The 24152-nt window shown below is 46.7% G+C and overlaps 6 protein-coding genes across 6 annotated transcripts; 3 read left to right on the top strand and 3 right to left on the bottom strand.

Annotated features, from left to right (window-relative positions):
- Positions 1-230: 230 nt before the first annotated feature.
- AFUA_6G00130 (putative MFS transporter) lies at positions 231-2058 on the top strand (the record flags this gene model as incomplete). The annotated part of the gene is made up of 4 exons (XM_726451.1): positions 231-353; positions 543-686; positions 748-899; positions 954-2058. The coding sequence occupies 4 exons, from the start codon at positions 231-233 to the stop codon at positions 2056-2058; spliced, it is 1524 nt and encodes a 507-aa protein (XP_731544.1).
- A 1752-nt stretch (positions 2059-3810) lies between these two features.
- AFUA_6G00140 (uncharacterized protein) lies at positions 3811-6105 on the top strand. The gene is made up of 2 exons (XM_726450.2): positions 3811-3911; positions 3983-6105. Exon 2 carries the CDS (start codon positions 4170-4172, stop codon positions 5835-5837), a length of 1668 nt encoding a protein of 555 aa, XP_731543.1. The 5' UTR covers positions 3811-3911; positions 3983-4169; the 3' UTR covers positions 5838-6105.
- A 6256-nt stretch (positions 6106-12361) lies between these two features.
- AFUA_6G00160 (Ser/Thr protein phosphatase family protein) lies at positions 12362-14442 on the top strand (the record flags this gene model as incomplete). The annotated part of the gene is made up of 2 exons (XM_726447.1): positions 12362-12674; positions 12755-14442. The coding sequence occupies 2 exons, from the start codon at positions 12362-12364 to the stop codon at positions 14440-14442; spliced, it is 2001 nt and encodes a 666-aa protein (XP_731540.1).
- Positions 14443-16391: 1949 nt separating this feature from the next.
- AFUA_6G00180 (uncharacterized protein) lies at positions 16392-19136 on the bottom strand (the record flags this gene model as incomplete). The annotated part of the gene is made up of 3 exons (XM_726446.1): positions 16392-16480; positions 16536-16624; positions 18985-19136. 3 exons carry the CDS (start codon positions 19134-19136, stop codon positions 16392-16394), a joined length of 330 nt encoding a protein of 109 aa, XP_731539.1.
- A 1709-nt stretch (positions 19137-20845) lies between these two features.
- On the bottom strand, positions 20846-21576 carry AFUA_6G00190 (uncharacterized protein). Its single transcript, XM_726445.2, has one exon. The coding sequence runs from the start codon at positions 21407-21409 to the stop codon at positions 21032-21034; it is 378 nt and encodes a 125-aa protein (XP_731538.1). The 5' UTR covers positions 21410-21576; the 3' UTR covers positions 20846-21031.
- Positions 21577-22985: 1409 nt separating this feature from the next.
- On the bottom strand, positions 22986-23921 carry AFUA_6G00193 (uncharacterized protein; the record flags this gene model as incomplete). Its single annotated transcript, XM_726444.1, has 3 exons — positions 22986-23235; positions 23503-23738; positions 23850-23921. The coding sequence occupies 3 exons, from the start codon at positions 23919-23921 to the stop codon at positions 22986-22988; spliced, it is 558 nt and encodes a 185-aa protein (XP_731537.1).
- Between the last annotated feature and the right edge of the window lie 231 nt (positions 23922-24152).

Raw genomic sequence — 24152 nt, forward strand, 5'->3', positions numbered from 1 at the left:
CTTCGCAAAGACCGGATTTCACGGAAACCGACTCCATACCCTAGGGCAAGAATCCGGGGTCGCCAAGATGCTATAAGCCCACCCTCATTTTCTTTGGTTGGCTGCTTCATTTACTCCGGATTTTGCCACGGGGTCACAGCTCAGATGGAAATATAAGAAGATATCAAGGCCTCTCTCTCTCTCAGCATCAACATTGAACCCAGCCCCTTATATAAACTACATTCATTAATATGGCGGACAAAGACGCTGCAGTCATGCACCTGGAGGACCAAACAAGTCAGGGAATCACTGCTGACGATGCAGAATTCTTAGAGAACTTTACAGATGAAGCTAAGAAAAAGGTTCTCAGAAAGGTTCGTCCAATATATATCACACAGAGTATAGAAGGCTTACTGACAGTGTGTGTGTAGGTTGACGTATGTTTATCCTCTAATCTCGGTCCCTTGACGGCAAGTTGATTGAGTTTCAATGTAGATGAGACTTGTTCCTATGTTTGTTCTCTTATACTTGGTGGCATACATCGATAAGACAAACATTGGTAGTGCAATTCACTAAATCCGATGCGTCCACCTTCTCACCTTGAGCAGGAAATGCAAAGATCGAAGGCCTCCTTCCAAGCCTACACATGGACGGCCTACAGTACAATATCGCCTTGTCCATCTTTTTCATTCCTTATGTCCTTGCTGGTACGAAAGATCACCGTGAACGATATTTTTGAATATCTGCTGACGTAGTGGACGAGAAGAGGTGCCAAGCAACATAATACTGAACCGACTGAAAAGACCATCGCGCTACTTGGGATTCCTGATCTTCTGCTGGGGTGTAATCATGCTATGCACTGGCTTTGTTGAAAACTTTGCCGGCCTCGTTGTGATTCGATTCCTACTAGGTCTATTTGAGTAACGACTCCCAACCGCCTGGATAGTGGTTCCTTGATGTTGACGACTACTCAGAGCCGGCTTTCTTCCTGGTGCTGTTCTCGTGATCTCAAAATGGTATCTTCCGAACGAGACACAGACCCGCATCGCTATTCTTTACACATCTGCTGCTTCTGGTGGTGCCTTTTCAGGCCTGCTGGCATTCGCGATCGCCAAAATGGATGGCACGGCAGGGTACGAAGGCTGGCGTTGGGTTAGTTCTTCCTGGTTATCATTCGTACCCTCTTCCAACTCACATTCACGCCAGATATTTATCATCGAGGGCCTTGTGACTGTTGGCATGTCGGTAGCTTGCTATTTGCTCCTTCTAGACTCACCATCCTTATCTCCAGGTTGGCTTACTCCTGATGAGATCCGCTTCCTTGAAGTGCGTCAACTAGCCTCCAGCAGTCACAGTGCCCATGATGGAGCCTTCAGCAAACGGGTCATCTTCAGCGTTCTTACTGACTGGAAAATATACCTTCTCATCCTTGCCAACTGGTCCAACGCAGTTCCAAACTATGCGCTCAAATTCAGCATGCCTGAGATCGTCAAATCCATGGGCTACAAATCAGCAAAGGCCCAGCTCCTGACTATCCCTCCGTACGCCATTGGAGCTGCGTCAGCTTACGGCTTTTCCGTATTTGCTGATCGCTCCTCGTGGCGAATGCCATTCATCGTCGTCCCACAGATGTCACTCATTGTCGCGTTTTCAATATTATTCTCCAAAGCCGCCGACATCGAGAACAACATAGCACTCTGCTATTTTGGCATCTGCCTCGCATGCTTCGGGATGTATCCCATTCTTCCCGGTGTCAACTCTTGGAATATTTGCAACATACCGAATCCTCAAAAGCGCGCCGTGGCCATTGGCTATCTCATTTGTACTGGTAATGCCGGTGGTATCATTGGCAGCTACATTTACAAAGCCGATGAAAAGCCGCGGTATCCCACCGGTTATGGCACTTCATTTGCGTTCGCTGCTGCTGGAATCATGGCCTGTCTGGTTCTGGAATTCAGTCTCTGGACCGCGAACAAAAAGAAAGGTCGGATGTCTAGAGCTGAAGTCGAGGAGATATATAATGAAGATCAGCTCCGTGAGATGGGTGAGAAAAGTCCTCACTTCAATTATACCCTGTGAGGTAAAATTGATATCCTTGGCCTACTCGACATTCCACTTTAACATCTCTCAATGATTGATTGTGCATTTAGAGAGGATACTCTCCCTGTGGATCTGGTGCTAGACATCATGGCTGTTTTCAGCCTCGGCCCCTGTCCTTGTATTTTATGTAAGGGGTAATATTAATAGTTGCCAATCAAGAACCTGAAAAGCTCACCACTAATGTTCTGCATACTAAACCTCTATATCTAGGAATCAACAGTGGATCTCCTGACAAGCATCTTTCCGTATAAAGGGTATTTCAATCAGCAAACGAGATAAAAAAGCCTCTAAGCTCATCGATGGTGATGCTGGGACGGTGAGCGAGCTCACTTCTGCCTGTCATAACATTGGCTTTTCTACTTAGATCTGCGGAATGTACAGACGAGTAATATCCTGGAAAATGCGGACAGCATCTTTTCCGTCGTCGATGACCTATTCCAGTTGCCTCTCGAGACGAAACAGCAGTACAGCACCGAGATATTCACAGTTTCCAAGATATTGGGGTGGGTTTAATAAGATACTCTATTAAAGGTCGCTACCCTGCGCCCCCGAAAGACTCAATTGACTATTGGTATAAACCGGCGGGTTTGACTATGGGCCTGTATGGCGGGAAGAAGGACGTATTTGAAAGCTTCATGGTATGAGCGATATCAAAAAAGGCGTGGCAAATCCGCTGAAGACAATGCCCAGATTCCCAAAGATGAGCTCTTCGACCTCGACCTCGATCCCAATATGTCCTTGACGGCTCGCGAGCCACTGACTTCCAATAGAAAACCTTTGAAACAATTTGTGGGTGATATCCATGAGCACGGTCTTTTTATCCTCTCGAGGTTGTCTCGGGGTGTTGCAGCTCACTCTCGACCTGAGAGGCTGCCATCGCAAGTACGAGCTATCGACGACAGGCCTTCGTCTACTCAGGTATCTGCCTTTACGGCAGTAGTCACGCAAATATTGGTCACATTGCACATACTGACCCTGGGGGCCTTGCAATTGTCTTCTCCAACACTGGTTGTTTGCAGGTATTCATGCCAGGCTCGGAGGACTGGCGGTACGTCGCTCCCAAACCCGGACACGCGATCGTAAATGTGGGAGACTCCTTGACCGCACTTTCAAAAGGCGCCCTTCGTTTGTGTTTATCGCGTTGTGCCACCTCCTGATGCTTAGGACCAGACCAAGTTCTCCCTTATGTATCTCATGTATCCAGAATACGACACGATTTCCACCACAAGTGATGGGAAGGAGTGGAGGAGCTTGGACTGGCAACCGTAAGTTCACCGTATTGAGGGCGTCTCATTCAGTCCAGAGCCAAGACTCAGTCTTGACTGGTCGTCATGGATTCATCGGCCTCGCCGACACACCAAGCAAGACCAAGCCCTGATCAGCATCACGTAAGAGCCATGTTAGCCATACGTGAGATGGTCAAGTTGCTTGAGAGGACGATATAATGAAGTGAGCAGTCCGAAGGCAAGTACCTCGTTGCGTATAGTAAAAGAACCTCTAGAGATCCTGGGCTAAATCTAACTACTTCTGACGGCGGAACATATCTAACATGTCCACCGCTGTGATGGGGGGTTTGTCTGCCCATGACGTCCTCTTAGCCCAGCAAAGAGCTGTTTGTACTCCTGCATCACTGACCCTTGCTGTGTTAGGACTACGGCCGGCTCCCCTGGCTGTCTCTTGGTCTGTCTGCAGAATGTCACGTGATATATCGAAGCAACAGTGCTACCCAAGCTGGACTAAACCGGTTGTGAACAACATTTAATCTTGGGCAGGACTGTAGGGAGGTAGAAAGCAGAAGGAGTGGTAGCAGGTAGTGAAACCAAGTGGGGTGGGTAGGTTTGCTCTCCTCGTCGGCACTGATAACCAATTTGCACTGGCCAAGACGCTAAATGTATGGCTGCAGCATGAGTGGTACAGGACGAACCAATCATTCAACCTACGGTCTGGGGTAGATTATTGAGTTGTCTCAGCCGCAGCTGAAAATCCGAAAGCATGAGGAAAATGGAGTCGTCCACTCTTAAAATAGCACTGTTCCCTTCCAAATCATTAGTAAGGGTTACTTTTTTACCACGATTCTACTACTGACTGCCATGCCAGAGAAAAAACGCGTCCGCCAAACAACCACAGCCCTATTCACACAGTTTCCTACAAACGGGCGAATTCCTTTCAAGCAAGTTGTACAAGCGACTTGGGTTGCCACATTTGCTCTTTTCATTGGAATTTGCTTTGTTCTCGCAGTCGCCTTCTCCGCAGATGGAAAGCCCACAAGTAGCAATAAGTGGTATGAATACACTCCGACGTTTGTCGCTTTGGGAGCAGTCATACTTCGAGGGTCGGTCGCCGCTTTGCTTGGGATTGCGCTTTATCAAAACCTGTGGCAGAATGTTGCCGCGCCAGCCAAGGCTAATGAGGAGGGAGGCATCCCGTTAAAGAGGATTGAGTCACTGCACTTGGCTTCGCGTTTGGCAGTCGGCATGTTAGCCTCTCCGCTATTCAGGGCTGGCTGGATAATTGGTTTCCTGGGACTTGCCGTAACCTCTGCTGTCCAGCCCGTCCTGCAGTCCGCCATTACAGTCAGGCAAGAGAGGCAGGTTATCCCTATGAGTTTACCGATATATCACCCCCAATTTAATGGATCGCTTGCCCAAAGCGACTCAGCCGCAATGCTGGCGGGGGGTCCGATGACAATATCGAGGAGGTCAGCAGTTGCAGCTCTGATGGGAGACAAAAGCGGACTTCGTTACACAGATGTCAACGTGACTGGTCTTGCAAATTTTGGCCCTGTCAAGTACCTCGATGTTACCTGTGACATTGAAGCTGTCCCTGGAATCAAATCCAATAAAGGCGGCTGGGACCTGTACAATTTCACCTACCGATATCCAGACGCGGAAGGTGATTTAGCCAAGTTCCGAGATGTATTCAATACTTCAGTCCTGTATGACGGAGTTGAAATCCTGCTGGCTGCCAAATCAAAGGTTGAAGTGCAAGCAGTCATGTTCAACAACACACATTACCTTAGGCACCTATGCATGGTTCAAACCGCGATTGGAAGCTGTGCCACTCCTATTACAGCGGGGATTGGAAGCATGGGCGACCTCGCCTGCTTGAGAGATCAGTTTATTAATGTCGACAGCGACCTCGATACGCCCGGTTCATTCTACGGACCCGCTGGTGGAGTGATATCTCTATTCAGCTCTTTCTTAGAAGTGTTTGCCGGCAAAGCGCTGCTCGATATACGTGGCAGACTGAACCCTGGTAAATCCATGTTTATGATGGGAACAATAGTCGCGGAGACGGATAAAACGCTCGTCATGCCGTCAGACCTCTTGTCACATATGCAGCGAGTGCTCTGGGTCACACCGTTGCTTGCAAAATCCGGAACTCCGGAACAAGAAGCACTAAACGTCACAATGTCTGTCTTAGATGGGCGTAATGTAATCGTCTACCAAGTCGACAAGCCGCGAATCATCGTCACGGTCGCCGTTCTCCTTATCATCGGTCTTGTGTGTTTGGTCTATCTAACTCTTTCCAGTAGCGGAGCTTGCGGACGTCTCACAAAAGACAGCTTGGTTCATTCCCTCACAGTGGCGGGCCCAAATGGCCCTGCGATCAAGGGCGCGTGCTTGGCGTCTTTGGAAGAAATATTGGATAAAGCGGGAGATGAGAGACTCAAAGTTTGGTGTACTTCTAGCGGCAACGGAATCTGTAAGCGGACATCTTGGATTTGCAGAACAGCCTCTCGCAGTGGGATCTCATGAGCGTAGACCAGTTACAAATGTTGGAAAACCGGTACCAGGAAGGTGGTATGGGGGTCAGGGTTGCGTCAGAAGAAGAAACCTCAAGTTGAAGTTAGATACACCGGTAGCTTAGTTCAATTGCTGCCGACTCCAGACGAGCTCGAGCTTCCCAAGTAAAACAATCCGAAGGTCTGTGTGTTGCAGCTGGTCAGCCACTGGCTGTGCAAGGAAGCAAAATAAGCCTTTGTGGCTCCGTCTCGACAATCCGTAAAGAAACTGTGTACTTTGTACACCAGTCTGCCAAGGAATTTCTTACAGGGAGGGCTATTCAGCCTTAGGCCATTTGAAGTTTGCCCCGCGTTTGTTGTGTCCACCCTGACTCAGTCATTTTCTTGGGGTTTTTTTCTTTTTTCTTTTTTTTTTCTGGTTCACAGGTGGCTTTTCTCCCTCCATGCTCTAATTCTTTGCAACCATCATCATTCACCTGTACTTCAAGTGATCGGAGTGACAAGGCCGAAACCGCACCCAGATCATGGCCCTCTCAGAAGAGAGACTCGAGGACAATAATCTTCCCGCGCCTACAGAATAGCAAGAGGAAAAATCTCAGGCGTGTCTGCGATAAGATCCCCTCGACAATATTCTTAGTTGCGGTGGCAGAGCTGGCCGAGCGTTTTACCTACCGATGCATCACGGCTCCGATGCGTATGCTTTCTCTTGACATATCTCTGACAAAAGCAGTCACAGTAAGTGGAAGACATTTCTAGAGCACTATAGAAAACACTCATGATGACCCATTACGTCCAGGTGCTTTAGGTAAGGTAAGTATTTCAACATGGCTGTGGAACGGCAGCTCTGAAAGAGAGCTGATTTAGACATTAACACGGGCTTAAAAGGGACAGGGAGCTGCGACTGGTAATAACTATTTCCTCACCGGCTGGTGCTATATGGCCCCGATTCTGGGGGCTGTTGTAGCAGATAGCTTGCTTGGCCGGTTCGGACACTTTGTCTAGGGACTGGGTAGTTAAGTGTCTGTTTTAACAGGTAGCCATTCTAAGGGGAATAAATCTGATGAACATAGTAGGGTCGCGAGTTGTGGTGTCTTGATTCTTTGCATCACTTCGTTCCCTGCAAGCCTTGACCATGGTGCTGGTCTACCTGGCCTCATTGTTGCATTGGTCTTGATTGGTCTGGGGTCAGTGATTTTTGATAATTCATGATTTTAAAATTCCATCATGCTGACTTGATTTCCTGGTATAGCTTTGGAAGGATCAAGAGCAACGTTGCTCCTCTGATCGCTGAGCAGTATGTAAGGAAACCTCTCCGAATCAAGACACTGGTCAATGACAGTTACACATATATAGAAGGGGGAAATCCCACTTACCTAACATGATCGCGGATTGTAGTCAATGGAAACGCTGGTCCATGGGCTCCTTTGAACGCATTGAGCGAACTTACGCTCCCATAGGGACACCCCATTGGGTTCATACAATTGACAAAAAACCGTCGAACATCAAATGCACGACCCTCTTCTCCCAACAGAGTCGACCACCATGACGACACATCCGTGTCGAGAAAGTCTGGATGGCAAACAAGAATGCCACTGTTGCCCTTCCGCAAAACTTGGCCCCAGCCTCTATATGCTATTGGTACATTCTGAAGAACGGCTCTAGACTCAAGCTAGTTTGATGAGATAAGCAGCACTTCTGGCTCCGAGCCGTTGAGGGACCTTAGAATAGTCAGGAATTGGCTTATGTCTCCAGAACGGCATCCACGTTATTTGAGATTTAATTGTTGCTGAGTAGTTTCTTAACAATACTACCAATATATGTTCTATTTCTCCAAATTGCAGCGATGTGAAGACACCACGCGACTAGTTGAGCAGAGAATGGGGCCCAAATCATGTGCGTACAAACAACAGGGTTCATTCATGATAAATGCTATTAGTCGCAAGTTGAACTTCAAAGCCGGTCCCTGAAGAGTGTCACCAGACAGTAACATGGAGCAACTGCCTTGAATAAGTGGTCGATATAGCCTGTGGGTAGGAGGGGGGATGTTGCAACTGTCCGCCATTTTTCGACTCATCTCCCCTCTTAGGGCTCACTGCATTAGCGAGTCAAATTTCTACATGGACAAGTGACATTGCTGCCTGTGCCGTAATAGACCCATACCCAATGGCATGATAGTTTACACACTCTCTTACTTGAAGCAATAATCCCAGCCGGTCACGACGATGAAATAACTGCTCGTGGTAATTTATCTGGGGATCGCCGATCACATAGTGGGGCAAAGCGGGAGCGGCCCCGCATCCGGGTGGTCCACAGATCTTAGATAACGATCCGTCATGTCAGTGGTCAATGTTCTGGAAGCGTTGGCGCCGTGCGGCTCGGGGACAATGTGAAGCAGGTACAGAGCTAACAGAAAATTTGTCGGACTGTGGACTGTCTAAGACATCTTATGATAATGTTTCTTGCGCAAGATTTTATCTGAGAGATAGCCGTTGTGTAATGTCGCTTTGAAGGCACAGAGCTTCATGCGAGAATTGAGACTGAGATTCGCTACGCGCGCATTTACAGAAATCGTTTGATGCACTTCGAATGTTGAACTATTGTTTGCGCATTTGATTTGTTTTGCTACACAGAGAAGCTTGACCGGGACATTCCATGGTCAATTTCCTCTTTGCAATTCCACGCAGATGACTTTCCAGGGGACGTCCAAGATATTGCTCCTCCACTCCATGTTTTCTCAACTTATAGATATCCGAGAAAGGCCAAAGACTTTGTGCCATTATGGGAACTGAAACTATCAGCTGAGGTCAGTCTCTATACCAAAGTCTTAGATGAACCAATCCGTTGTTTGGTGGTTGTACTGATCGTATTTTGCATTACCAACACTGCAGAAATCTTGTGCGATTCGGCTATGATGAGAGAGCGTTCTGGCTTTTCCCTGGAGGGCAGATATTGTGTTGCACTCTGGTAGCAAGTATCTGGGTGGTCACAGCGATATTATTTATGGTGTGCTAGCAGTCCGAGGCGAGGAATGGTACAGACAACTGTGGAACGGATTCACTTGGGTTCCATTATCGGTCAAATGGAGGCCTGGCTTGCCGTTCTAAGCTTACGGATTCTGAGTATTCGTGTTGAGCGGCAGACGAAAAATGCAGACGAAATGTTCTGCTGGCTGTCACAGCTCTTGGCCGCGAATTCTGAAGAAACCATGACGCTCAGTCGATACAGGTTGTTGTCGACGGAATTAGACACGCCAGTCTTCAGACGGAAGACGTAGCTTGGATGAAACAGCAGATGCCAAACGTATGTGGACCACCGTTCGCGATGATTATGAAAACAGAAGAACCTACGAAGTTCTTGCCGTCGAAGCTCAATATGTTCCACCATAGATGCAGCTTCGGTGCTATTGAAAGTTTAATCGAGTAGCGAAAGATTGCGGACAAGAACGTCAACGGCAGGTTGCTCAAGGTCTCTGCTGGTATTGAACACATAGACGACCTGAAAAGAGACCTGCTCAACTTGTTTAATGCCATCTTGAAAGATTAACATTGACTTTCATGCAGTGTAATTTATAATTGAAAAAGAGGCATCAAAAGCTTCCAATAAAAAAAGGTTGTCACAGGTTTCTACTCACTATTGGCATTTTTGCAGCAAGAATCAAACTATACCCAATATTATATATTCGTTTCAGTATTTCCCTTGGATATCATTTACCATAGAATAGGCGATCATCAATTGTGTCTCTGAGTGCGCGAAGCTGCGGGTTGTTGGGAAGACAGAAGTAGCGTGTGGTAGCCGACCTGAAGATATTGGGCAGATCGACCAGAGTATCCGGCTTGCCAGTGAAGCCAATCGGGAAGTGGCTTGCGATCTGATTACTGAAATGGAATCTCGAGCTGAAGATCTACTGCAGCATTACTGAATGCATCGAATCGTTCGAGGAGCCGTCGATATGTTTGAGCTTCCGTCTTACCCTTTTTTTGGGATCCGATGGCGCGCGGACCATACGCATGGCTTGCCTGCACGTAGCATTGTATGGCGCGAGGTAGAGTTTCCAGGGTGTTTAACGGAAGTATTGATGCCCATAGTCAATAAGAATTTGGATATACTTCATCACGGTCGCTTTCATATATGCAACAGTGCGTGACCTGGCAACCACATGGGGTGCGAACGGGTTATTGCGGCGTCCAGTGATTTGAGAGTTCCCCTGGTTAGGAATGAGTGACTGGAAGAAGTTATCGAGATAGTCCTTGGCCATAATCTCTTGGAAAAGGCGGAACTTCCAGCATTTAGACGGGTCGCGGTTGTCCATGGGGCTGAAAATGAAGTGGCATATTTCCAGGGCTTTGTCGAATTGCTTTTGTTCGAGAAGCTCATCGGTCAAAGCCATAGGTACTTGCAAAGTAAACTCCTAATTATAGATGGAATACGGCGTCTTGAGCTCATGGTACTGGGTTTGGACATTCCCTCCGAATGCATCGCTAACTTGCGCAGGATGGAGGCCGGTGAATTGATCATACATATTTGAAATTTGGTCCGAGACGCTGAGACTCCCCAGAACTTTATGGATAAATCCGTGCGAGAAAGAGGCACATGTGCCATGACGCTAAACTATTGAGACCAGGGCTTCATTCACCGTTCAGTCATACTTGATGTACGGCGCAGCCTGGAACGTATCCGGAAAAAGACTTAAAGTAGATGCTTGCCAGGTGCACAGCTCGCTTAGGCTTGCAGTGTAGCCGAAGTCCGCGTCGAAGAGCCAGAGTGTTCGGCACTGAGCGGGACTTGAGCAGCCAGCCGTTAATGAAGTCAAACTTCCCAACCGCAACTGATGGACGCGCTGTTAATTTGGTCAGGACGTCGAATGAAAGCATTGAAGATCCACCACTTGTATCCACCTGCAGGCGTAGGATAAAGATATAATCATTGAGGGTTGGGTTAGCATAGTAGCCAGGTCGTTTATGGGCTCGTATACCCCGTCTTATGACGCAACTTTTGGGCTCAGACTCCTTTCGAAGTGCCTATAGCACCTAGGAGTAAGCAACACGACGAAACCACCAAGAAAGGGCTTCAGGGGACACAGGATTTTCTATCTAACGGAACTAGTAATGAAAATATTGCTAGATAACTTTATATAGCTTTATGCAGTTTCAACCGTAAAACTCTTAGATAAAGCTCCCATTTAAGAATGCATTCCATTCAACTCACACATGTGCTTGTTAGTTTTGTCTCCAGTTAACTAAGGCAGAGCTGTAACCATGCCTGTAGCACAATGCATCTCAGACCAAGCGTTGCTTGGGATGTGGCATTTAGTCCTAGACATTCACCTTTCTATAACTTGTCTGAGGGGCAACATTTTATAGGGGCGGGCAGAATTAAAACTGAATATCTCCGCGGAGACAGCCTGACATGTACATCTGCTCTATTAGTATACTTGGGGACTCGGACTTATTTCGCTGGGTACCTGAAAGGGCAAAATGGAATGGTCTACAATATCATAGTTTGTGATAGAGCTCCCGCAAGTGCCTGGGCCACAGAAAGCTAAACATGACTTTTCTGCACATTGATAGCAATGGATCAGATGGCCATCCTCCATTATCAGGGGCCGATTGGAGTTCTGATGGATCTTGCTAGCCGTGAGGCTGCTGGATATGTTAATGAGGTTTAACAAAGCGCAGATGCATCAGCCATCTTGAGTACCGTCATATTGCGGGTAGCTCCCTCTGGCAAGTTATGTGAATAAGATCTCTGTCAAAGATCGTTTGATTGCTTTTAGAACTACTGTGATTCAGATGAATATTAATCGTTCATTATATCAGAAAATATAAGGATTTATATATTCAAGAGGAATACTAAATTGACTCAGAATCAATCTGACTCTAGACAGAATGACTTCCGCGTACAAAACTATATTTCCACACCTATAGTGTGGACACGTCATGGCAGAACTTACTATGGGAAATTAGTTCAAAACTCTGGCAGCCATTTAGGAAGATATGCCTTAGTTATTGTCGGAAACGGAAAGGATAACTAGCCGGTCAGTGTCTGATGATGGTTGTATGTTCTGGTACACATCCCTTGTGATGTCACAGCTATATACTGAGGGATCCAGACCCAGTATGTTCGGAAGTTATCCTGGGCATGGGGATCGCCAGGCCGATGGGACCCATGGGAGGGAACCATAGTAGTTTGTAGGACCAAATGTAACTGTTTCAGCAAGGGATCCAGCAGCCACCTTAGCAATTGGTAGCTCCCACCCATCAGCATTCATAGTGTAACATCAGAGTGAAACAGCAGGGATGGTATGCTGCCACTACCTCGGGATGCCACAAGCAGCAGTGGCAGGTATTCATAAGTATTTCTGTTCTCTGCGTCTCCTGTCCTTCGCCCTGTTTTTCTGCCTTGTCTTCTATTAGCACTGATTTAACCTGGTATATGACTCTACCGGTTGAATAGGTTGAATAGGTTGAATAGGTTGAATAGACCTTACTACAAGTCATCCATCAGAACTAAACCAGGCTACTGGTTTCGAGAGCCGTCATGATGCGGTCTCACACTGCGCTTTCCATTGCAGCGCTGCTGGCACTTGCCAGAGTGCCGTGCACTGTGTTCGGCGACAACATTATTTATCCTCAACAACAAAAAGAAGCATTCAACGCAACTGAAATACCCCGAGCTCCTCTCCCCTGGGGGAGGGTCAACTTTCTGCACACAACGGATACTCATGGATGGCTTGATGGGCACGCAAATGTACCCAGCTGGGGTGCTGACTGGGGCGACTTCGTTTCCTTTGTCATGCACATGAAAGATAAAGCCTTACGCAAGAAGGTAGATCTTCTTCTTATCGAGAGTGGTGAGTTCTCTTTCAATGATAACATCTTTACTTCGAGAAACATCTCCCATGTTGACATGGTCACCTTTCCGTTCTCCTAGGAGACTTCCATGACGGTGGCGGCCTCAGCGACAGTACAAGCCCCAAAGGAGCTGTGTCAGACAGTATCTTTGAGAACATTGATTACGATCTCGTGACTATTGGTAACCACGGCGTTCGAACCTGGGCAGAAGCATTAAACATCCATTACAACCTATCGCGAGTCTTTGGTGATCGGTTTCTCACCAGTAACGTCGACGTAGAAGAAGATAAAAAACTTAAATCAATTGGCAATCGATATCGCGCTTTTCAGACCAGAAACGGGCTACGGATCGTGGCCTTTGGAGTCACTGTCAATGACCCTATCCTCAGGGATCTAAACCATACAGAGGTTCACAATGCGAGCTGGATATTTGAACAGGAATGGTTTGCGGAAGCCATGAAGAAAGAGGCTGACCTCTACGTGATTGTTGGTCATATCCCTACCTACGCTTCCTGCCTGGATCCTACAAAGGATAATCCTATGGTGTGTCTGCGCGATAGGATCAGGAATTCCACAGATAAGCCCATCCAGCTCTTCGGGGGCCACGCCCATCATCGAAACTTCACGTGTTATGACGACAGATCCTCGGGTATTGAATCTGGCAAGTATTGCGATACCGTGGGATGGGTGGCCTTGAACAACGTGTTGTCGCCTACATGGTCTGGTACGAAGGAGCTGCTGGGTGACGATCTCCATCCAAACAAATCCTGCGCCGTAGGAAGACAAGGAGATACACACGACGCCCCTTATCTTCTAGATCGCCGATACCTGGACTGGAACCGTGTAACATTTGCGTACCATACGGTAAACCTGGAAGGAAACACCGACAACCCGTCCGTGCCAGCATCCTTTGATATGCCCCTGGGCCGCAAGGTCACCGATGATATCAGCAAAGCCCGACAGTTACTCAACCTGACCCATTTCCTAGGGTGCGCAAAAGAAGAATACTGCTTCAATTGCAAGAAAGTGGGACAGGACGGCAATATCTATGAGCTCCTAAAGGTTGCCCTCGCTGATACGGTTGTTAACAAGGAGCGGGCACACCTTGCACGGGTTGTGATTTCCAACGACGGGACAATCCGGGATAATATTTACCAAGGCCCTTTTACGACAGGGGACGCCTATGCTGTCGTGCCCTTTCCGAATCATTTCCTGTATATCGCGAATATGCCGTGTCATCATTTCAAAAAGATGACTTCAAGTTTGCAGGCAAAGCAAAACGTTTCCTGCATTGATGACGACGACTATGATGAACCCTACGTGATTAAAAAAGAGGGTCATAGATCCCAGTATCAGGCACACCTGGAGCTCCGGAACATATTTGACTATCATAGTGATCATCAGGCTAGGGAACGGAAAGAATACAGCCCAGGGTACACAACGCACGATGCCTTAGGCAACGACGGAGACGACACCCTTCACTCTCCTGTTATCGAGGACGAAAGATACATGAAACTGTTCTGGGCAAATGCCAGCTTCCCGAACCTGCCTCAGTACCCGCCTTCATTTGATGTAGTTTTCACCGACTACCTTGCGCCGAGAATCCTCGGCGCTCTTAAGAGAATAGGAGCTCCCTATACGCAGAAAGATGTCATTGATTACCTGCCGCGGACTTATACTAGTAGGGATGTCCTTGTTGATTATACTGCGAGGAATTGGGACCAGGATAGGGACAACTGTCATATCCAGAAGCCGGGTGATCGTTAGCTATCCAAGTGGTGGAATTGGCTACGTTGCTACCAGGGCAGAGGATTATGGTGGATTGATCGGTCAGTTTTGATTTATATATCCTTAAAGGATTAATTTCAATGGTTTGCAAAACTCAATTTCTCCTAACTAGGGTTTATCAAACATCCTTATACAATTTTTTTTTTATATAAGGTACATGTTTTAATCAGTATCAATCATTATACTAATTCAGGCTTGAAATATTATGGGTTTGAAAGGGGTGGTTATTGAAAATCATTCTTAGACAACCCTAATTTTGAAGGTTAATATAAACCACTACCACTGTATTCCAATCCATGACAAATGATTATTCCTTTATATCTCACCAACCATTAGGTATTTTGGAACGATATTTATAGACAGATAGACTAGATACTGGGCTCTTGAACTGGCTCCTTCAACATTAGTCTACAAGGTCGTGCGCAATGTGACCTCACCATCCCAATATAAAATATTTCCTCATCTTAGAACTTACATACTTTTAAATTATTTATCAATCACCATTATGCTGGATGATGATTATAATATAGAAGATTAAATTAGGTAAGCACGGCATCCGTCATTGTATTAAGAAAATATAAAATGTTAAAAACTATATAAGAGTTTAATATCCTAATACACTGGCTTTATATAGTAGTTCTGCCACCTATTAGGTTACCCATACCCATGCAGGCTGGATCAGCCAGTCTAGGCAATTCCAATGGACTCCAGAAAAGCTGATATAGAGTCTACGCGGACCCGACAGGCCTGGATGTAGACTTTGTAGTGAAAAGGGCACGAATGAGGAAACTATGCTCACCAGACCTTATGGTCAGCCCTTCTATATGGCCAACGTGCAGTCCTGCACGACACTACTAGTAGGTTTATACTTAGGTAGAATCCTAAGAGTGCAGAGGATGTCAGGGACTCCTGTATCTGTGCTTCTTATGTACTATTCAGCCTAGGGATATTGACAAACCAAGCGTGCAATCACTTGTATCTAGGCGTCAGTATTCAGAAGGGTTGAGTACTTAATTAGAGCAGACTCTTCTGCGAAATGAGTGCATCTTCCGGCTGTAGTTCGTGGCGCACATAACCAGAATCCAATTTATATATCTTTTTGCTGTAATAGTAAGTAGATTGACGGTTTTGATACTGTAGATGGGAGTCTGAATTTCAGGTACTTTGGCAATAGTGGGCATAAGTTAAAAATCTAACAAGTTGAAAATAACAACACAGAATAACCGCTGCTGTATATTGCAGGCCTCGGTCTGGACGACAAGTCAAAACAACCAGCAAGGCTTTAGACATTTCATTCTGCCTGGAGTGTATAACATAGCACTGCTAAACGCAGACTATACCATCTCAAGCAATCCATTCAGAAACGATATTAGCATCCCTGTAGTAGATGGATAGTACAGCAATAGTCCAATAGACCACTAAGCCCCAGCAATAACCACGTCCGCTTCCATCTGCCGTACATACCCCTGCCTGGAAGTGGCGGTGGGGCGGATTTGGCGCTCCACCGGGCATTATAGGCTTTTTGTTGTCGAATCACCTCAAACATGCACTGTATGCCAAAAAAAAGGGAAGGATTTCAAGCGGCGCCACCCATGGGCCGATAGGGTGGTTTGTATCATACTATCTTAGAGCTATTGAAAGGCTCCAGGCTGCAGACTTCGTTATATATTATTATCCGCATTTCTTCAGACAACGTACACCCAATCCTGCCTACTCTGGTCCTGCCCTGTTGATCTTTGTTAGATTCCGCATGTTTATCCCATTGACGCAAGGCATGTCTCCAATTGAAACAAGGTTGTTTATTAACAACGAGGTAAGGCTCTTCTCCTTCACAATTGCATTTAGGGCTTTCTGTAGTACACTAAGTGACACAGTATGTCTACTCGCGCGCCCAAATGTCTATCGCTGTCTGTAACCCGACAGATGGCTCAACAATTACTGCGGACCTTCAAGTTGCTGGCGGAGAAGACATCAACACTGTGGTTGCAGCAGCCACTTCCGCCTTCCGCACTGGACCCTGGGGTAGCTTCAGTGGTCATCAGAGAGCGAGGTGTTTGCTCCGATTAGCAGACCTGATTGAAAAATCATGCGGACTCTCTTCTCATAATTGGGAACCATTGCAATGGGCGTCACAAAGGCGAGCATGAAGTTCATGATACCCCTGGTTTCAAAGTACTTCTGTTATGAGTGGATCTGAGTCGACCTCCAGAGGCACGGCAGCGACGCTGACGGACCTCAGATTATGCAGGCCATGCAGACAAGATTGCTGGAGAGCCGTATCCACCAGAAGACGGCATTTACAAGATCGTGACTTATGAGCCTCTGGGTGTCTGCGCATTCCTGGCTTCGTTCAAGGCCACCTTTCTGTAAGAGTGCATGCCATCCAAAGTGCCGGCTACTAATAGTACTTTAGGTACGTGGGTTTGAAGCTGCGACCCGCGCTTGCTGCTGGAAACACAGTAAACCACCTTCAGACTCATACCCAGCTCCAAACCTAACAGTATAAATAAAGTGTCTCTTCTAGGCCTCCGAAAAATCCCCTTTGGGCGCACTTGCACTCGGTCGACTAGTCTGCGAGGCTGGTTTCCCCCTGGGGTCATCAGTTTGGTCTCTGGTGGTGTTGAGACGGGAGCACTACCTGCTTCCCACATGGACATCGCCCATATCAACTTCACAGGCTCTGTGGCCGCTGGTCGCAGGGTCCAAGAACCTGCTGGCAAAAGCAACCTCAAGCACTGCATTTTGGAATTAGGCGGTAAGTCGCCGGCTATAGTGGCTAATGACGCGCATATGCCTACGGCATTAACCTGGTGAGTACTATTTGCCTAGATTTTAAGCCCCTTGAAAGTATTTAACTCACTGTAAAATAGTTCTTCATATGGATTTCTCACTAATGGTGGCCAGGTTTGTGCTGGTAAGCATTCGTGTGTTGAGTTTGCACTTTGCTGGATACGAACTGACATCTTGCAAGCAACTTCAAGGGTCTATATCTCAGGAGGACGTTGCTCTCTCTTTTATAGACTCCCTAAAAAAGCCTGTTCGAGGAAGCTCAGATCAGGTTCGGAGATCCGATGTCCTTCTCCACGTTATTCGGCCCTCTCGCGGATAAAAGCCAAATGGACCGGGTCTTAGGCTACATCGAATGTGGGAAGAAGAAATCTGACCTGATATATGGCGGTAAACGCATAGACGACAAGGGCTGTTTCGTAGAGCCAACGCTTTTTTGACCCGAGCAAGGAAAGCCGAGTTTACACCGAAAAGTATTCGGTCCCGTCTTAGTGGTTAAGACGTTCAAGGCCGAAGAGGCAGTAGCACTTGCCAATAACACGGACTTTGGCCTCTCCGGTATAAAACCGGTCCATACATTATAATGTTTAGCAGTTTTTGACCGTCCTAAAGCTTCCATCTACACAGAAGACCTTTCCAGAGCCCTGCGTGTCTCAGCCCGCCTCAGAACTGGTACAGTGGGTATCAACAAAAGCTTCTCTCCCGAGGTTGAGACCCCTTTCGGCGGGGTAACATTAGTGGTTCAGGATGTAGGTCAGGAAGAATGGGTCTATGGAATATCTTGAATCCAATGCCATTTACATACGGTACTCTTTATGTACTCACTTCTTTATGTAAACATTATTGACAGCGACACTGCATAAGCAATAAATTAGAATGCACTGGAAGGTATAGCTAATAGTACTCAGTCTATCAGCAGAGAGTGAATGTAGGTCAGTCAACATGTCCCTTTATTGCCTGTTAATCATTCAGTATCTAGCTATCTAAATAAGTAGATTAGAGGGACATGGTTGGTACAACCAGATTAAAGAACAGGAAAGATTAACTAGTAAGAGCATGGCGTAGCTAATATATAGCACCAGCTGGTGAATGAGTAGTTAATACTAGTTAAAACCATTTACAGCTCCTTATCTATGTGAAGCAGCACATGTCAATATCTAACTCTGCTCTCTTTTTAAGGTGCTACTCCCTGCCATATCTAAATACTTACTATACCTGAAGTCACTGGTTATAATAGGCCGTTATGAGCATTTTCTTTATAGTTTTCTGTATGCGTTCAGCTACGGGTAGGAGGTCTAAGTAGTACCTTCCATGATACTAAACTTTCTAATACTCTACGCGATGATGAGATGACACCTTATAATCAAGTTATATCACCATATCACTGATGCGAAAGCCTAGCCCTCACCATATCTTTGATTATAGTTCTATAAAACGAGAGACACGTTCGCGCAATCCCACCTTTGACTTTCACTATCCATCTGCAGTTGCCTGTCTCTTCTGCTCCCTCTTGATTTCTTTCGCCCACTTCGTGTCCAAGAGGATATTTAGGCAGACCGAAACATATTAGGGAGGATATTGAGGCAAAGGATCTTCATCCGCATGTTCTTCGGAACAAGCTTCTGCCAGTTGAAGCCATCTCGAACAGTCCCGATCCTAACAGTACGGCCATTAGCATATCCATAATCCAGATATCTAAGGCTTGAGACGAAGCATACCTTGCCTTAGCAATACCGCCAATTGTCCCAGACAATGAAATTATCACTACGGTCGTAGCCCTGGGTCCAGCGAAAGTTGCCGTGTGGCGTGCCGTACCAAGCCTGGCCACCATCGGCCCCGACCTCCAGGGAGTAACCATTCTTGCAGTTTACCTTGTAACCCGCCATAGTACGTGTGTGGCCCCAAGCTGCGTCACACACAAGGGTCCCATCGTCAATAATCCAAGCGGTCTGGAGCTGCGGCCCACCGGGCGCCAAGTATATTTGACCAACATAGTGAAGACAGCCAAGGGCTGAAGGGATGACAGAGGCTAATGCGAGGAGATGAGCCTTCATGGTGAACTATGACTCAAGAAGAGGGTTTAGTATGTAGTAGGTTTAGGGGTTTAAGAAATCAAGGAAGATGCTGTCATGATTATAATCTCTATCGTACCTGAGGGGCTTTATATATGCTGATGAGTTGAGAGGCTTTTAAACCTATTGAGATCTAGAATCTTCCTCAGCAATTACAGAACGGTGTTAGTGCTTACAGGAATGGATCACTGCATATATCTTTTTTGGTTCCAGGAAGAAACAAATAGGTGAGCAAGTAGGTGAGTCAGAAGCTGAAAACTGCATGGTTTTATCAGTCCTAGCCAATGAAATTACCATGTTCAATCCATTCTTGTGAAGTCTATGTATTATGGTGTAAGCTTATAGCATGAAGTAGCCACTAGTGTTTTTGTTGCATGACTTCGGATATCCAAAAAGTATGGGCAGTTGATAGACCCATCTGAGGTACAGTGTATTCTTGTCGAACTAGTGCTACCTAGCATGTCTCTCCCACCAACAGCATCCTCAAGGGGTCAAATAAGGCCAAACAGCAGTCATGCCGTCAGAGGGAGGATCTTGTCATGGTAAGTGCTGCTATTATACTAAGACATGAAGGGTATTAAGATTACTTTCAAGTTGAAGGTCGCACAGATAATTAAAATTAGGATAGAAAGGTCGCTGTGCCGTCCCTACTGCTTTACTTATAGGCGGATACATCAGATATATTACAGGGAACATGTTGACTTACCAGCATATGCCATGAATGAGGTAGCCCAGCTAACTAACTTACAGCCATCGCCTCATGGACCATAATTTCCATACTATGTTTGAGCCCAGTGAGTTTATTAGTACAGTGGGCCTTGCAGGGGGTGAATCCTTCTAGTATCTATTACCACCTTCCTAAGTTGTATTATATAAATCTAATAAGACATCCTATCTTAGTGAACCTACAGAGTAGTAAACAATCAATACGCCATACCTACCCCCAAACGTAGTACCCCCTCCTAGACTGGCTTACCCAACCCGTAAACCCATACCCAACCTACAGGGTATAGGATAACCTAAAAGGTCGCAAAAACTACACTATTTCTGAAAGTAGTATGGGCTAGAGTCATATACATAAATATATAATTTATACCTACTAAAAAGGGTATATACTGAAGTTATATACATAAATTCTGTACGTTAATGCACTCTAGAGTAGAAAACTAATAGCCCAACCCGCATGGGTTTAGGGGTGGGTTTTTTATGCCATAGGCAGACCCAAACCCACCCCACGACCAGTCTAGACCAAAGAAAGACGAAGATGATCAACCATCATATAATGACCTATACCAGATAGTTCAAGCTGCCTATGATGCCATCTCTAAGGAAACATTCAGGGATCTAATTAAACCTATGCTACCGAAATGTCAGGCAGTGAGAAAGGAGAAGGAGGTCATACAAAATATTAGATAATTACTGGATAGCGGCAGGATCAGTATGATTTGTTCGTTGTGGAGGCCCGCCGCACCAACAAAGCCCGGGTCACTCACAATGAATATATAGTATCATTTTTTTACTTAGCACTACCTAATAAAAATTCTCGCCCTTAGGCCTATCACCGACCCCTTGGATCCGAATGCTGCATGCCTACGCCGCAAATTTGCGCCCTCAACCTCCCCAAACTGCAGCCGAACCTTATCAATATATCCTTCCAGCGGCCCAGATCCCAAGCAATGGCCGACGACCAAGCCGTCCAGCTCCGGATCCTAAGTCGTCAACAAGACACCTGAGAACGAGTTGTTGTACGAAACGCCGTTTCGTCGCAGGGCGAGGAAGCCTACGACGACGCACGCAATCATGACGGCCAGCGCACTCAAGTAAACCCCGAGCAGGGCCGTACTGCCGTAGGAATAGTAGTTGCGGCAGGTCAAGTCCGTCATGTCGACGGTGGTGTTTCCGCCATTGAGGCTGAGCAGGCTGTAGGTGAAATTGTGGCTGAGGTCCTTGATGGCCTGGGCCAAGTTTTTGTTCTGGCACGAAGTAGTGGAATTGTTGCCATGTTCATAATAATAGCTGCTGGTGCTCCATACTTCTGGGCAGACAAAGAGGCTGGTGTAAACAAGTGACGTATCAGTGTATGTCATCGTAGATGCAACAGTCTTATTCTCAAACACTTTATCTCAGCGACAGTCAAAAGCCGGCTGTTTATGGCTTCTGGGCGCCAAGAAGCAATTTAGAGGAGAGGTTGGTTTTCAGCCCGCGATTACTGGCAGATGCTGTGAGCTGACTGGGGGTTACCAGTGCACTTTCCTCTTTCTACTACTGCTCCGGAGTATGCACAGAAACACAGCAGAGACAAAGCGGTCTGCTAATAGTGCTGACGTAAGATCGCGCTAACCCCTTGGAGGGTCTTTCAAATATGCATGCTGAGCCAACGCAAGCGGCCCCATCCCGCAATACTCTTTGCAATACTGTGGGCAGCAGTAGTATACAGGGCGCGGAAGTGAGAAGTGCTGGTTCAAGATATTGGGCAAGTTCAAGAACTAGAACAAGTTCAAGGCTGACAGGATGCACACTATCGTTTTCCAGACAGGCAACCCCCACATACCGTGTCCTGCCAAACAGCTCCTCAAAGTGGAGCTCGCACTCGGTCGATTCATCCCGCAGCGCTGCCAAGCATTGGCCAGCACTACAAGATTGTTGTTGTCCTGTCATGTTCAGTCCTTACCATTTGTGGTCTCATTATACTGTGTTAGGTATCTGGCTCCAAACGGCCCCCACTGTCGTTTTTGTCTTGTGATCTGCATGTCCTTCCACTTTGATCACCACCTGCTGTGTAATCCTGCATCGTAACCCATATCAGAGCCATTGTGGATTGCACCACCAGCAGGTCACGTGAGCTAAAGTCGAACATTCCTCGCTTCTCGTCCCAGCAACGCTGAAGCAGCCGCTTGCTTCATGGAAGTTGGCCTTGGTCGTACGTAGAACCTCTTATGTGGTAAAAACCACATGCCAAAAACTGGTCTGCCAAGGTGGCCCACAGGATCTGTGGGGACAGGAAACCGCATATCCGCCATCCAAGGAACAGAGTGATAAGTGATGTTCCCTGGACATCCTCTACATGTTTTTGTTGTACAGTGTTCGCTCCGTCGTTTCTGCGTGGTTCCCTATATACTCTTATGCGTTCATACTGCTTCTTCAATTTCTTACATAGTTTAGGTGCGTCAAAGGCATAGCCAGCGGACTCTAGCCGTGACTAGTTACGGGAAAAATCATCTCTTCTAGGCTCGGAGAAAGAGCATGTCACCTAAGAGCAGATGCAAGTGCGTTACTTTGAGAGAGTTTCGGGGAGGTTGATCTGCATGTCCCCTTCATATATAATCGTCTCATGTAAGCACTGATTCGCCGTTGCTCTCTTTCTTTCAGAGGTTCTCCTGTCATCCTCTCTTGAAAGGATCAAAGGTACCAATCAGCCCTGAAGACCGCTCTCTTCTGGAGATAATGATGTCACTGCAACTCAGTACTGATGGCTCCGAGACTGCGCCAAGGAAGGACTTGAAAAGGCACTTAGTGACTTTGGTCCAAACTTCTCGAATTCGGTTAGGCCTGGGACTGGTATTGCAGCCGCTGAAAGGCGCAGACGTGCCTTCCATTGTTTCGCATTTTCAACCTTGACGGGAATTTTCGCGCTGGAAACTGAAGGCTCATGTCCATTGACTGCTAGTCCGTCTTGATTTTCATCCAGCACTGAAGTGTCAGGATTTTCTTCAGCTGCAGCTCAGTCTCCTCTAGAAGTTCCAGTAGATGTCCGTGCAATAAGATGTATAGACAACTCTGCGCGACTGGAGAAGTGGGATGGATGTCCTGGTTGGGAAACTCGTGTATATCTTTCTTCGTAAATGGTTCAATGTGTTCGACGTCGTGATAGACTGTTGAGATTTGGTCGATCGAGTTAGTCAATGTACAGGGACTTAAACGTAAGACCGCAGGTCACATATATTGGAATAATCTGGAAAGTAGCAACGTATTTGCTCAAAGTCAAAGACGTCACTCGTGATATGAGTCCAAAAACACGACATTTCTTGAGTCATATCATTCAATTTCTCCAAGCGTTTGTTGATCGATCCGATCTTATGCTTCTCAAACGTGTCGTCGGTCATTAAGCGCATATCCGGCTCGAGTTTCAGTAAATGAATCACGGCGCCCTTCGGGGTACTAGCAAACCTTCTCGCTCTACAGGAGGATGCGCCATGTGCCGGCCATCACATAGACGACTACAGCTGAGTTGGCAATATATCCCAGCTGCTCCTTTGTGCGCAGCGTGTTACAACACGGTTCTTCGGCAATCTGGGAAAAAAAGTAGCATCTTGGCTCTTTGCTAACGATTTGAGACAGAGCAGACAGAGATAATGTATCCCAGACAATGATTGACGTTATCCGTGTTCTGCAGTATTCGCTTGTAGAGATAGTTTGCTCCACTTCGTAGTGTAATCATGCGGCGTGACGGCCACTAGCTCTCTGGCAATCGACATGGGAGGAGCGTGGAATCCACAAGTTTTGTAATGTTTAGTGCGTCCTCCTTACACAAGTTGCTGTGAATGAGGATCTCAATGTGCATCTTCCCCAGCAGTTCGGGAAAGTACAAGCGTATATCATTGGCTGTCACACTTGAAAGCTTCTCGACCATTTGAATGGGGGCCCATGTTCCCTCGCCGATCAACATGCGCGAGAAGGCATTGATTTGTCCATAAGGTACATGTAGTCAAAGTTTTTATATGCTTTCTTCACTCCCTCTTGGGCCATGTCGAATCGCTCTTGCTTGATTTCCAAGCCGTGATCCCAGTAATAACGTCTCCAATAAGGTAGCATTGACATCTTGTCATTGAA

Source organism: Aspergillus fumigatus, chromosome 6 (genome assembly GCF_000002655.1).
Source record: "Aspergillus fumigatus Af293 chromosome 6, whole genome shotgun sequence".
NCBI lineage: Eukaryota > Fungi > Ascomycota > Eurotiomycetes > Eurotiales > Aspergillaceae > Aspergillus > Aspergillus fumigatus.